The 15,356-nt window shown below is 37.9% G+C and overlaps 1 protein-coding gene across 1 annotated transcript in view; it reads left to right on the top strand.

The window, feature by feature from the left end:
• ADCY1 (adenylate cyclase 1) overlaps nt 1–15,356 on the top strand; it is a 128,076-nt gene that overhangs the window by 106,391 nt on the left and 6,329 nt on the right. The window contains exons 15-20 of the mRNA XM_026843560.1: nt 3,211–3,327; nt 4,475–4,621; nt 5,005–5,103; nt 9,039–9,153; nt 10,705–10,829; nt 11,677–11,708. Coding sequence (XP_026699361.1) covers nt 3,211–3,327; nt 4,475–4,621; nt 5,005–5,103; nt 9,039–9,153; nt 10,705–10,829; nt 11,677–11,708 — 635 coding nt within the window. The remainder of the gene's footprint in view (nt 1–3,210; nt 3,328–4,474; nt 4,622–5,004; nt 5,104–9,038; nt 9,154–10,704; nt 10,830–11,676; nt 11,709–15,356) is intronic.

Raw genomic sequence — 15,356 nt, 5'->3', positions numbered from 1 at the left:
CCATACCTGCACGCACACAGTAGTGTCATTGGCATAGTCCCAGTTGTGGTCCAGTCATTGTGAACATTGTTACACCCATACCTGCACGCACACAGTAGTGTCATTGGCATAGTCCCAGTTGTGGTCCAGTCATTGTGAACATTGTTACACCCATACCTGCACGCACACAGTAGTGTCATTGGCATAGTCCCAGTTGTGGTCCAGTCATTGTGAACATTGTTACACCCATACCTGCACGCACACAGTAGTGTCATTGGCATAGTCCCAGTTGTGGTCCAGTCATTGTGAACATTGTTACACCCATACCTGCACGCACACAGTAGTGTCATTGGCATAGTCCCAGTTGTGGTCCAGTCATTGTGAACATTGTTACACCCATACCTGCACGCACACAGTAGTGTCATTGGCATAGTCCCAGTTGTGGTCCAGTCATTGTGAACATTGTTACACCCATACCTGCACGCACACAGTAGTGTCATTGGCTTAGTCCCAGTTGTGGTCCAGTCATTGTGAACATTGTTACACCCATACCTGCACGCACACAGTAGTGTCATTGGCATTTCTCTTCCAGGAGTTTCATTACTTTATTGAAGCAAGACAGAAAGAGGAGAAAAGACATCACATGCCTTAAAGCTCCGTCAAAAGGAAACAACCTGAAAACCTAGAGTGTCTTCTCTCATTTATTTTATGTTGATATATTGGGATTGTCTTTTATTTCTGTGTGTCAAAGGCTGGACAGAAGTCCAGCAACATGACCGTGGTCACAAGGGTCTGCTTCAGTTCTGGCAGCTGTTCTTGAGCTGTGACTTGCTCTGAAACCTTTTTTATGAATCATACACAATGGTAGGAAACACTACATATTGCTGAAGCACCTTCTCAATCACGTCTTCCAAAATGAATGCTTTGGTCCATGACTGGGCATGGCAAAGGAAACTGATCACACATTTCCAGATCAGAAATAACAGCTGCTGCCAGTGATTGAGCAACATCAGTATCCATGCAATGCATCAAACTGATTACTCCACTTACTTGCCCCTGCTTAATTACCTTGACTTGTCCAGAAATCTCTACACCTTGGTCCAAAGGTGTATTGTTCTTTAGGCTGCTATTCTGCCCCATATGGTATTGGGACCTTAACTAAGAAGCTTAAGTGTTCCTAAGAAGAAAGTAAGAAAAAAGTTCTGATTCAAAAAAATAGAGGAATGGATAAGCAAGCCCCAAATGGATTTTTTTATTCAGAGCATGAATTCAGTTTGCAAATCTCTTTGCTGTCATCAGAGTATAATTTCCCATATTCCAGTATGATGTAAAATGGAATTGTAAGCTTGGTTTGAATCTTAAGCTTGAAAAAGCTTTTTATTTTTACTATTAAAACATTTAAATTCCAATAGTCAGACTAAACACAAAAGGCCATTATACATGTTTATAAACAATAAGACAGAGTTATACCGTCAAAATAGGGGAAAAAATATTTTAAGAAAACATCATATGAAATTTAAACAGCAAAAATGTGTCAGGAAGACAGCTCACAAACAGGAGACAGATACTTGCTTAGAAAAGAAAATTTAGTTATATTTCTTGCAGAGTTTAACAGCTATTTAATGTTTACTGATAATTCACCTCTGGCATAAATTCTGATTCTTATTACACAAATTAGAGGAGAAGCTGAGAATTTATGTCAAAAGGGAATAACTCCTGAAGAAATTATGTTTATAAAACTAGTTCTCTTTCAGCATTCTTTCTACTTGTAAAGAAATTGAAGAATACTGAAGTAAACAGCAAGGAGAAACAGACTGTGTGATTGGAATAAAAGGGTTGTTTCCTAAGTTTTGACATGAAAAGCAAAAATCAACTTCCTGAAAAATAAAAATCACATGCAAAAGACTATTGTAAGACTATACAAAGGCAAGAAGTGACTGGTTTTCTCCTACTTAGACAGGAATGGATAGTGAGAAAAATATGTGGACTTCGTAATAGATCAGGATAGCAAATTCAAGATACAAAAAGGACACCAACCAAGATTGGAGTGGGTTCTTTAGTGGTTTATGTGATTGTAGTTTCTTAACAATGCCTGAGAATTCACCTTCCAGTCTTCTGCTGACTGTAACTAGATAAACAAAATCATACTAGAACCTCGGCAGAAGATTTGTGTTGCCAGTCTGTGAGTGTGATCATTGAGCAAAGAATAAGCTGTCATTTCTATGAGATTAATTATGTGGTGCTGATCAATTATTTTCTAATTGAAAACAGAATGTGGGGCCAAAAGTCACTCTAACAAGGAGCAAATTCCAGAGAAGTAATTTTGCTGAAGAGTCTACTAAGGACTAGGCTGGAATTTGCAAACCTAGGAGTCCCAAATGAGATCCCTAGATATTCAGTATTTTTCCAATACGAGGTCTGACTTTTTGAATTATTTCCTAATGCATGACTCCCACTAATTCCTGTGAGTCAAGACACTTGCAATAAGATACCACTGTCTTGGGTTAAGGGCCTCAGCTGTGTTAACTCCTAGGCACTCTTTCTGAATGCTGTCACTCACATGAATGATAGAATTTCTGTTGCTATTGTGAATAGAAATTTCTGTGCACAGGAACTATATATGTGTTCATGATGAATGCCAGAGTAACTAAAACCACCTCTAGAAATGCAAATTATTTTTATATTAAAATATTTTTTTAACATTGCATTTCATTCTTAAGGATGTTCAATTTTAAAACCTTTTCCTCTCTTGAAGTTACTGTCTTACCAGGTCTGTTTCCGTTTTACTGCAAAATGACATAGGTTTGCTTTAAACACTGGTGATTCTCCAGGCTTCTCTTCTTTGAAACTCTTGCTGTCACTGCTGTCACTTCCTATCTGGGATGTAACTGGTCTCCAAGGCCAACGTGATCTAAAAGCATTTATTCTAACTTTTTAATCTGTAAAAATATCAAGGGCCTATTTAAAAGAACAGGGAACTACAGAAGACATCAATACACTTAGCTGATCAAGCCCTGAAAGTAGTCATCAGCACAGAGACTTTAGGTTGAATTATTAAGGACTTAAAGGGATTTTGCCCCATTGTAGAAGCAAATGGTGGAGGAGAATGGTTCCCACTCTACTTTGCAAGCATTATTTTGCTCAGTTTAATTTGAAAGGTTGAAGTTGTTTCATGGCTTCAGCTAATTTTTGGGGTTTTGGAAAGTTTTTTCTTTTCCTCTATCCCCACAGGCAGAAGAAGAGAGAGATGATATGGAGAGAGTCAAGCTGGATAATAAAAGGATTCTTTTCAACTTGTTGCCAGCACATGTTGCACAGCACTTTCTCATGTCTAATCCAAGAAATATGGTAAACCAAGATAAAATTTGAATATACGGTGATGTTCTATGGGTGTGACCCTGTGTAGGTTGGCTCACCTTTCTGCTTTCAGTATGTTTTCAAGAAAGGCTTGGACTTACAAAATTTCATTCATGTTAAAAGGAATAGTTTGTAAATCTTGTGTTCAAGAATTAGATTGGGATTATTTAGTTCACTGTAATGTCCTCCTTTTCTGAAGAATTTTAATAAAAAGCAGGATAAGGGAAATTTGTACCATTCAACATTAATGCAGTGTCTGCATGCAAATAACTTTTTTTCAGTCAGTTTACAACATTGGAACCTATCACAGTATTTCATAAACTTGGTTTGGTTTTGAATGGTGAAGTTTATGAACTGCCAGACACTTCCATATGGACCACTCTAGTTCTGGAAATACACTGCCATTACCAAACCCATCCATTTAAAGTTAAAACCAGAGAATTATACGCATCCAAGGAAGACACTAGATTTTAACATCAAAGGCTGCAGTGATTAAATAAATTGATTCAGGAAGCCATTACCAAAGTCCTTCCAGTGCAGCTGCAATACCTGCAACACTGGAGTAGACGTAAAGGCCATGATACTGCTCTGGAGAGTTTGGATCAAGGTGTTTGAACCACAGAAGAGTGGTTTTACTTTCCATGAGCCCTCCAAATTCTTAAGCAGAAACCTTTCTGTACAGAACAGCATTATATTGTTAATGTTGAATACAGAACTCTGCATCTCAGGGAAAGACATAAAGGAGCAAGGCTTGTTTTGTGCTGCAGGGTAAATTTGTTCTGTCTTGTATTTTAGCTATAAAACAAAATTGAGAAAATACAATTATATTTCTCATACAATAAAAGTCCTACAACTGTTAAGATTTTCTACAAAATTTTTACTCACTGTTTCCATGTCTAAGCAGAGAACAAGACTAAGTTGTTTTAAATGGGTTTAATAGTTTAGGTGTTAATTTTCTTTCGTGTTTTTGAGTGGAGAGATCTTTCAACAGTTTTTTTAATAGGGCTGGCTTTGTCTCTACCAGAATTTATGGGTTTTGTCCTAGCTATTGGTTAGTAGTAGAATAAATAACATAATTATGATGCCTGGTTCAGATTAATATTTTAAAATAAAATTTGTATCTGCTCATGAACTACAGGATCTTTATTACCAGTCATATTCACAAGTGGGAGTGATGTTTGCTTCCATCCCAAATTTCAATGATTTCTACATCGAATTGGATGGCAATAATATGGGAGTGGAATGTTTACGCCTGTTAAATGAAATTATTGCTGATTTTGATGAGGTAAGGTCTAAACACTTTGTATTTGAACATATCAGTTCTACCAAATTATTATCATCAGATATTATCTGTAGCAACTCAGCATATCTTGAACTGCCTAATAAAACAGTAATGTAAACTTCCTATCTAATTGTAGTTAGTAATTGTAGCTTCTCTGAATTGCCCGGTTTGTACTTTTAGGCACATGAGTCTGACCTCAAATTTCTCTAGTATAGGAAGAGTATTAAAATGTGAGTTAATGGTAGTTTTTTCAATGACCTCAAAGTGGGCAAGCATCAATTCACCAAAAATAGATGGTTTAATCAACTTGCACATATTATATGATAGCTATGGTTACTTCTCTAAAAAATTATGTAATATTTAACAGTTTTATGTTTTAAACAAAGCTTATGGACAAAGAATATTATAAGGACATAGAAAAGATCAAGACAATTGGGAGTACATATATGGCAGCTGTGGGACTCGTGCCTACTTCGGGAACTAAGGTAAGAAGTTTTTACATAGCAGTAATTTGTGGAAGAACTATTCTCCTTCAATTTCCAGAGGAACACCAGAAACACAACTAACTCTCTGTGATTACAGATAACTTGTATTACTTCTTTACAACAATTTAAATCTGAAATTCAAAGAACAAATGTAGCCTGAAAAGAAAAATTGCTATCCTCGCAGTGGCTCATGTGGCTTCATTTGGGATTTCATTGTCTGCAGCTCTGGATTCTCTGCAAATTGGCATATAAAGCTCCTATATTAGAGTGGTAGTATTTTAAACCCTCTGTTTTAGGATGACCTTGTAAGATACAGAGAAGGGGAGACTCTAGATGTAATGAATTGCTGCAAAACTAACACAAGAATATTAAAATGTGATTTCTTTTTTTATATTGAATTCTGGGTGCAACCTACAATCAAAACAAACAGCATCTCCCAGCCCCTAGCATGGACAGGAACTTAGTGCTAGCTACATTGCTACACTTTACCCTGGTCCCTCCAAATCAGCTCTTCTTTGTCTTTACTGCGAGCATTCTCTTTACCCCCTTAATTACTCAGCAATCACAAAAGTCAAAGTGATTTCAGACCGACTAGTTCTGGGTCTGTATCCTCCGGAGTGTGTTTCTCACCTTAAGTTTGTGTCTTGGGAGAGAAATTTCCTACATTTGCATGCAGCATCTGGAAAGGCAGAAAACCCTGTGAACAGTAGACTGAATATACTGTAAACAAAGTACTATGCATGTTAATAATTATATTAATAAAATTAATTTATGAAAAAATATTATTAATAATATGAGGAATATAATGAAAATTAAAGCAATCCATGCACCTAGTCTGCCCAGAATTTCCAGACACCTCTCCCCTGTTCTGATATGCATGTACGTATGTTGTAGAGGTACACTCATGCATATGGTTTAGCATTAGAAAATAACACCAAATTAGAGGGCAAAAGCAAAAAGTGCCTGAAGATGGCCTGTGAACTTTCTAGCAACAATTATCCTTGTTAAGTAATTTTTTTTTAAAAGGCCACACTGAAATGAACTATTAGAATCATGTTGGAGTATATGACATGCCACTAATTTTCTGATCCGCGGGGTATTTACAACTGATGCTTTCCTTTGTATCATTGCTAGAAATCTACATATTACAAAAAGGTATTTTTAAAACGCTGTTTATGTTGAAATATTTGACTCCTGGGTCCTGACACATGCAAAAAAATGTTGTTCAGTGTGATCTCAGTCAAACAGGCAACAGCATAGTTGTGTGTCTGCTATAAATGATCTTTGAACTATAATCCTGAAAACAAGTGTGTTATTGGGTAACTTTGGCAGCATATGTTCCAAAACCTTAACATGTTTATCTCTTGTATTTTATAGTTGCTAACTGAAGGGTCAGCTGAGTTAGCCCAGTACTGAAGATACCGCTCTGAGTTTATGATAGTAATGTATTTAAATCACTGCAGAAGGTCTTGTACAGGACTCTGCATTTCTCTGAAATCTTGGGGCAAATTTTGATCTTTTCTGTACAGGTAGAATTTATTTAACATTCTGTATTTCAGAAAACCTAAAGATCTTTTATGAAACAGCCAGTATTTTTTACTTTAACTTGAGGTTTCGGCTCTTCTGTCATCTCTTCCCACTGACCGTGCGATGCAAATGAGTAGAAATTATTCACATCCTTTTGGCAGTTTCCCACTAGGCCTCCAGCATGCAGCTATGTATCAGAAGTCTCATGATCCTGGGTAGCCCATCATGCACAGACGATCACTGCCAGCCATCACACAGTCCCTGGGCTGCCCAATGGAGTCATATGTGTTCATGGGGAGCCATAAGAGACTCAGGTGCTTCTGGTCTCCCCTCTGCCAGGGGTGTACTTGCTTCATCAGAAAATCTGGCATAGCCTCTGATTATGAGCCACCAATTTCTAGCATTTGGACATGAGCAGAAAGCAGTGGATGGGGTTAACTGTGTTCTTAACTGAAGATATTAACACACATAAGAACCCAATACCCTGATGAAGTTAAATATTTAAATCCCATATTTTACCGTTCTGTGGCTTCTGCAGCTTGACTTTGGCAGGTTACTATAGTAAATGCACATTGCCTCTTTCAGAGTGGTTTTGCTGCGATGCTCTGGGCAGTCTTTCCAGTAACTATTCCTCTGATGTTTAAATAAATAATTGCTTGCCAATTACACCATCAGGGCAGCACACAAACCAAGCTCTCTGTAGACCTTTTGCACAATATAAGTTCATTGTGTGTGTGGAGTCCTTTGAAATTACGTCTGTGATTTCACCAGGGTCCTGACTCTGTGGTGTTCTTCAGCGCAGGTTCAAAAGAGTTTGCCAGTAATCCTTTTGAAAGGCATCTGTCACCTGCAGCTCATCCATTATTTGTCACCAGTACTCTCTCCTGCAACCATGAGGGGCATTGCAGGAAATCAAAGCATTCATCAGACAGCAAAGAAATGGAAGGATAATGAATATAAATATTAGAGTATTAAATAAACTATACACTCGTCCCTCTCTCCTCCACACATTCAAAATTCTCTCCTCTGTTGGAAGTGTAGCCATCAGCTCTTTAAACTTAATTCTTGTTCTTCCATTGTCTTGGTGAAGCTGGAAAAGAGTAGAGCTAGTTGACATTGCAATAAGCAGACTCCCAGAGACCCAGGCAGGTAAATAAAAATATCCTTTCTAAAATTTGGGACTGGCCCAAGGATGATTTTCATAATTTTTTGTTAGTACTTTAATTTTTGTAAATTTCCCAGCCACATGAAGGAACCCTTTCAAACTGATCCCAATAAAGCAAACTGTTTCTCAGGTTTCTCAGCAACTGTCAAGTACCCCATTTGTAAAATCTCACTATCACGACAAAAACCCAGCGAGTTCTCATCTCATGCCAGCTACCACAGCCCTGTTGTGCAACACCCTAATGAAGCTAGACTACCACTGACCCTGTGTTTCTTTCTCTATATCCTACCTTTAGCCCACTTTCACTTTGCAAATCTGTTCAAGAATTCATATTTATTATTCAAATTATAGCACAACATAAAAGCAACCATACTGAATCAGGTCAAAGGTCTATTCTAGTAACCTGTCTTTAAATAGCCAACGGTAGATCCTGGGGGAAGGGCACGAGTTACAGGACAAACATGCAAACTTCTCTTTTCCACTTTCTAATGATATGTTGCTTAAGAAATTCTAGATATAGAGATAATATATTTTTACTAATTTGTGGAAAATATTTCTTCCTTGAGTTTGAGTAATTATGCTTGAAACCAGCTAACTTTTGGAATTAGACTGAAGTCTTAAAAATTATTTTCTTATGTTTTGGGTTTTTTAATGAGTTGATACTTCAGCATTTCATTTGATCCCTTCTGGTTCTTTTGCTTTAGTTCATTTAGATATGTTTCATAACAACTCACTTCAGCTTCCTTGGAAAGGAAAGAAAATAGAGGTGTTCTGCATCTCACAGGATTAAACCTAACAGGAATGTTGTCAGTGGGAACAGCATGCACCCCATGGAGCTGAGAGCTAGCAAATGCCCTAAGAGGAGAAGAGGGCAGAAACTATAGTTATTAATAATCATCAGGCAAAGCAGTTTTGTAAGAAAGCAGGTTATATTCCCTGCCATGCTCACAACAAACATCTGCAGCTCTCTAGCAACAGAACCACTTTACCACGGGAACTTTGCTTTCCATTCTTCCCAGAAATCAAAAAGAGAGAGAAAAGAAAAAAAAATAAAAAATCAGTACTTGAGAAAAGAATGCATGTTCTGTAGCCACCATCAAGAGTTTCTTTTCACAAACAGCAAAATGGGTTAGATTATTTTCCTAAGCCATCCAGTCTGAGCCTCTCATTGTTTTTTATTTCTGTATTTCACCTGCCTCTCAGTACCATACAAATCTAATGTGCAATAATATTTTGTTTCTAGGCTAAAAAATCAATTTATTCCCATCTGAGTACACTGGCAGATTTTGCAATAGAGATGTTTGACGTTCTTGATGAAATCAACTACCAGTCTTACAATGATTTTGTCCTACGAGTTGGTAAGTCATGTTTCTATAGTTATCACACAAGAAGAACATTGTTGTTTGTTGGCTTTCCCTATGCTGTCTGCAAAGGACTACCTGTCATGTACTTGTGATTAAAACTGAAAAGCCTCCTTTAGCAGGAGAGTCACATCCATGTAGAAGGCCAGCCAGCTGGATGATGAGCATCAGCATTAAGGAATTATAATTGTGTCCAATTCCAGTGTGTTTACTTAATCTATGCACCTCTAAAAGTAAACTGCACCAATAATTTTCTACAGTATTGTTAGTGTACCCAGTCTTGTGCTTACACTGTTTTGCATTGCTAAACTGCTGAAAACTGGGTCTGACTGTACTTAACTACTAAGTTGCATCTACAAAAGCTTTGTTGGCATTAAAAGTATGATGGGAGCTTTTTGTCCACAGATGCCAAAGTCCTATTTTCTCCAGTAAATAAATCCTCTGCTCTTCACAACACAAACCTTCCCATGCAATCCTTTAAATCTTACTACATGTCTTACCTCTCTGAGTCCTTTCTTAGAGAGCAAGTTCCCCTCTTCCCTTCCTTCCCTGCATCCTGCTTCTCTCCTATGGTACTTCCACTGCTGTCTCATTTCATTGTATAGTCTAACACAGATCTGTTTATCCAGCTTCTTTCTTTATATATTTTCATGAACTGTGAGAATGGGCTGGACAAGAGGAAAAGTGAGGTTGCAAGCACATGAAGATTAAGACCAAAAACATCAAGGGTAGCAATAGGAGAGTTATACATTCTTGCATTCCTGTACTTCCTAATAACTATAAACCCCAAATTTTGAACTCTGTTATAACTGTTCTTTCTATGTTCACAAAGGGGCAGAAGACAAATATCTAACCCCTATTCTTCTGCATAACTTGCCAGGGAAATCTCTTGCACAGAACTTCATGCAGAGTTTAGCATCTGCAGCTCTTCAGGGCACTTAGAAGGAACATCCTCTTTTATATTCCAACCAAGGTGTCAAAATCAGTAAAAAATATAGAAACAAGCTCTGCGTTTTTCCAAAAAAAGATGCTTGAACCTTTTTCGCATACACTTGTCTTCTTCCAGTGTCTCCGTGATCTTAGTTTTCTAGTACTGACAACCAATGTGACACGCTTCTTTTATCCCATGCCTTGTGTCTTCCATGCCACTATTTCTGTTCCACTTGGAAAGCCTCTATTAAAAGTCTTTATATGAGCAATCACAGTGGAAGTCCTAGTGAACAATTTAATTGTTCTATAGCTAAACTCTGCAGTACCACTGCTTTTCTTCTTTCCTAAAACAAACAAAAGAAGAAAATCCACAGATAAGCCAAATTTTTATGTTGTCTATCATATTGCATTTCCAATAAGATACCTCTGTGTAGTCTTCTTTTTGTTTCTAAACCTCTTACAAATGCAGAAGTCCAATTGGCATTAATTTAACATATATTTTGTCCTATAACCAGAAAAATTCTAAGGCACCTGCATTAGAACTGTTTTGCAGGATTCATGTTGCCTTTGGATAATGTGCTGTAGTCTATGAAACCAAACTCATTGTTTTAATTTTAGGTATTAATGTTGGGCCAGTAGTGGCTGGAGTCATTGGAGCCAGAAGACCACAGTATGATATCTGGGGGAACACTGTAAATGTTGCCAGCCGGATGGATAGTACTGGAGTGCAGGGGAAAATTCAGGTGAGTGCATTCTGAGGCAATTTTTCAATCTTTACATACCTCCTGTTTATACGTGGTTATATTTTCAAGACCACTTATCTAGAAAATGCAGCTTCACTCAATCTTGTGGTTCTTCTGAAAAGGGCAACATTCTCCAGATGATTCAATCATCAGAGGTATAGTTGTTTTCCATTATATACGCTTCACTATTTGGAGGCAATGAAATCCTGAAATAAATCATTTCCCATCAGAAGAAACAGAATTCTCTACTGCATTGCACACAGTTGGAGGCAAGCCTGGAAATGCCAACACTGCATGGACTAGTCCTTGTGCTGTAGGAATTCTGCCTGAATAAGGACTACAATGAAAGGATCTATGTCCATTTGCATCCTGCTGCATTTTATGTAGCTTTAAAAATTCCTTGGATATTTTGGATCGGAGAGGCTGCATGGACATTGTTGTTCTGCTAGAGCTTGGGTAGAAGCTATGCTGCACCTCTCAAAATCTCAATGAACCCTTGCAGTCCTTTATCCAGAATTTACTTCTGGAGTAAATTAACATCACTGAAACCGATCCAGCTTACAACAGTGGACAATTTGGTTACACATTTCTGTTGGACAGATCTTACTCTTGCTGTGTAATTATTCAGCTCAAGACCAGAAGTTCTGCTTCTTAGATTCCAGTTTGGTCAGTGTTTTTTAATTCCTTGAGAAAATTCTAAGTGTGCCCGAGAGCAGCAGTAGGTGCTAATTCATTCTGCTTATACATATTTCATGACAGAGAAGTAAAATGGGGAGGGGTGAGCAGCTCTAGGATTAACCTTATATGAACAGGAATAACTAATAGTTCTTTTTTTTCCTGTCTTCAGGTGACAGAAGAAGTTCAGCGGATATTAAAAAGGTGCAGTTATGAATTTGTGTGCAGGGGTAAAGTCAGTGTAAAGGGAAAAGGCGAAATGTTGACCTATTTCCTGGAAGGAAAGGCTGATGGAAATAATTCACAAACACGGTCTTTAAACTTAGAGCGGAAAATGTACCCTTATGGGAGAGCAAACATTCAAACAAAACTGGGCACCAGCTGTCCGTCGGTGTCCTCAGTTGCTAGCTTTACTGTAAAAGCTGGGCTTGGAGCTGGTCAAGCATCTGCTACTCACACAAATCAAACACTGCATTATCTTCCTTCTGTGCCAGCTGTGAAGGAGGCGTAGAGCAAAGGAGATTTGGTTGTGCCATTTGCAGTGAACTTGAATGGTTGCCTGAATTTTTACCAAGAGATCAGAGGTCATAGGCCATGGCATTAACCAAGGACCACTACAATCCAACCAAAGAGAACTTGGGGACTGTGTAACGAACTCTTGGGATGGAACATATAAGGGCTAGCAATTCTGTTAGGAAAAGTCAAACCCTGATTTTCTGGAAATGAGGAATATTTTCTTGGCATTTTTAAAGGTAAATGAAAAAAATGAGTAAACGTGCAAGCAATTATTTATGTGTGTGTGTATATATATGTTTAAATCTATATATGCACATATACAAACAGTCCTGTGTAGTCTTAATAGAGATTTATAGAGATAAACATAAAAATATGTATTTATTTACACATCCACCTGCAATGACATAGCAAAGAGATTTCTCTTTCTGTCACAGCCAGCGTTGTTGGGTCTGGGATTAGCTAAGCTGCATTTAACTGTGATAACTGTGGAGTGTGGGGCAACTGGAGACTCTCCAGGGCTACAGCAAGAGTTAGAGAAACTGCGCTCCCAGTGCACAAGTTAAAGCAATGAGAACAGTGTCCATTGTGCTGTCAATGGCAGAAATAATGAAGGCTGGATTCAGCTAATTGATAAACCCTATGGTTTTTAAAATTCTCCTTGCATGCTCCAGAAACTTCAAAAAAAAATCCAATTCAAACCATAACACTAGGATATGAAGTAGATAAACCACAGAGCTTAAAGATTTGGCAGAAGAACAATATATATTCTTTCCATTAAAAAAAAAAAAAAAAAAAAAAAAAAAGGGTGGTAGAGTTTAGAAGTTGCTGCCTCTTCACAGGGCATTTGACTCTGTGCAAGACAGAGGAGCCACCCTGCAAGCACAGCAATATGCTTATGCAATATAGAAACATTCCTTTATGTACAGTGCTGATTTTATTGAAGAGTAGAAGGTTGATATTATTTCAGGCTTTCACAAACAGCACAGGTCCTGTGGCTCAGTTCCAGAATTTAGCTTTACCTTTCTAAACAGCTCAAAGAACAGTCCTGTACTGGTGACAAACATGCCGTTGCTAGCTTTGTGACATTTGTGTGTTTGCCAACAAAGTCTTATGTCTTAATTGATTTTTAAATTTATGCCACAGTGTTATTATATCTTGATTCTACCCAGGCTCACGCTTCAAAGCTGTACAATTATAGAAAGCTGTAATTGTGAGAAACAAGTGCAGTCAAACTTTGCCCAAATGAGGAGCACACTGGTAAATGTGCCAGGAGAGTGAGGCCTGCTCTTAATCTGCATAAAAGGGAGCATATTTTGTCTGTTTTTTTTTTCTCTATTGCAGTCCACATCCTATTGTTCATGGTTTCATCTTGAAACACTGATCTGGATGTGAAATGTGGAGTGCAGCTCTGTACTCGAGGAAGGGGCAGTTGGAGGTCATCTTGCCGAGTGACACATGCTCTGCGGACAGGTGGCATACTGTCCTAACGGGGATGCACAAGCTAACCAGGCTCACTGCTTTCCAAAAGAGAAGCAAAACTTTAAATTGTTTAAAAACATGAAAAACTTCCTTTTAACTGAAAAACACCAAAAGCGCCCCCCCCCCAAAAAAAAAGATTAGACCCAAAAAACCCACCCAAGACTGCTCAAGTTGTCCAGATTGTACAATAGAAAACTTCCATGTACTAGATGTCACATTTCCCTTTGGTGGGCCTATTTTATTATTGTTTTCAGTGGAACGAAGATTCTGAACAATTCTCCTGCAATCAGCATTTGCTCTGGAGCAGTCACTGTGTTAAAAGTATATGGGCAAATACTCTGTCAACAGATCTAAGTCATTAAAGAAATGCTGCGGGAGTTTCTCTTCTCCATGAAGCCGTATCAGGCTGCTGTGGAACTCCAGTGGTTTTCAGCAGAGTTTTTAATTAATTTTTATGTACCCGGTCAGCTAGATGCTTCACTACAAAGCTAGCAAAATTACTGTTGTGATTAAAATGACTGTAAAAAACTGAGAATTGCTTCCTACCTGAACTAGGTGTATGCACCCTGGCTGATCTGTGGAAAGTCACTGCATTTCTTTATCTCCCTAACAGCTATCCAAGTCACAAGTATTCTTCTAGAATTTAATTCTGGTTTTGAGGTATTCAAATCCATTTAAATAAATACATGTAGAGAATACCCATTTAAAAGAACAAATATTTACATAATTAAACTGAATAAGTGGTATCCACGTAAAGCACACTACATATTTATGTTTTCTAATAGGCTTGTAAGAACTAAATCATCATACAGGGAAGTTAAATATTTAACCAAAATGGAAAGCATTATGTGCGATAGCATTAATCACTCAGTTCCACTCACAAAGAGCCCAAGTTGCACAATTTTTGAATCAGTGAATTTGGTATAATTCCACTGAAAATAATAATAAAACATTATTTTTACAGGTACCATTATTAAAAGCATCTTCAGATCCTAGCAGTAGATCTGGTAATACATGCACATGTAGACCAAATACAGCCACTGATCCACCCCAAGTTTACAATGAAATTATTTCTTTGTTTTTAATAGGTGCAAGATATGGGCACAATGCCATTGTTTCTTTTATCACTAAATGGACTGTGAGAAGAAACTAATTGTCCTCTGTGCTAATATTTTCAGGACTGTTGTCATTCCCAGACTCATTTCCAGCCTAGTCCTGGAGTAATGTCAGTGGAAGATAATATAGCAAGGTAAATTTGGATTATTCATTTTAATATTTTAAAAGATTAGCAGGTGCAAGTAGAACTACTCCAGAGTTTTTCGAAGCCTAACCCTCCCCTCCAACAGCCAAATGAGACACATGACTTTTATAAGAATGTTTTCCATGTTGAATGGAAAGGACCAGACAGGTGCAGTCCATCATCAGCTTCTCATTCGGTCCTTTTGCAGGAGGTCTGTGCCTCCAGAGCAGGTTGAGAGGACCAGGATGGCTTCTTATTGCTGCAGCCTGTCCAGTGTGCCTGTGCTAGGTTACAGCATCAGTGATGGTGTACTTGGAGTCAGTTTCCAGACTTCGAGTCCTACCATTAACATTTTTTGCATATTTGTTGTGGTTGTTGTTGTTGATGGTTTTACTATGGGGAAAACTATATTTTACTATGTACTCCTGGACTGAATAGTACAGAATCATGAAGAAAGTTCAGCCAAGGCAAAAATCAGTAAAAAGCCGTGTGAAAATGAAAGGCAGTATTCAGCAGCCATTCCAACAGGGAAAACTAAATGCCCATTGAAATCATGATACAATGAAGCTGTGCTCTTGCCTTTTTGATTTCCGTCCCTATTTGTATCATTTTTCCTC

Source organism: Athene cunicularia, assembly GCF_003259725.1.
Source record: "Athene cunicularia isolate RWA chromosome 2 unlocalized genomic scaffold, athCun1 chr2_part1, whole genome shotgun sequence".
Classification (NCBI taxonomy): domain Eukaryota; kingdom Metazoa; phylum Chordata; class Aves; order Strigiformes; family Strigidae; genus Athene; species Athene cunicularia.
The sequence above is the reverse complement of the archived record's forward strand: the minus strand, read 5'-3'. Positions and strand labels throughout refer to the sequence as shown.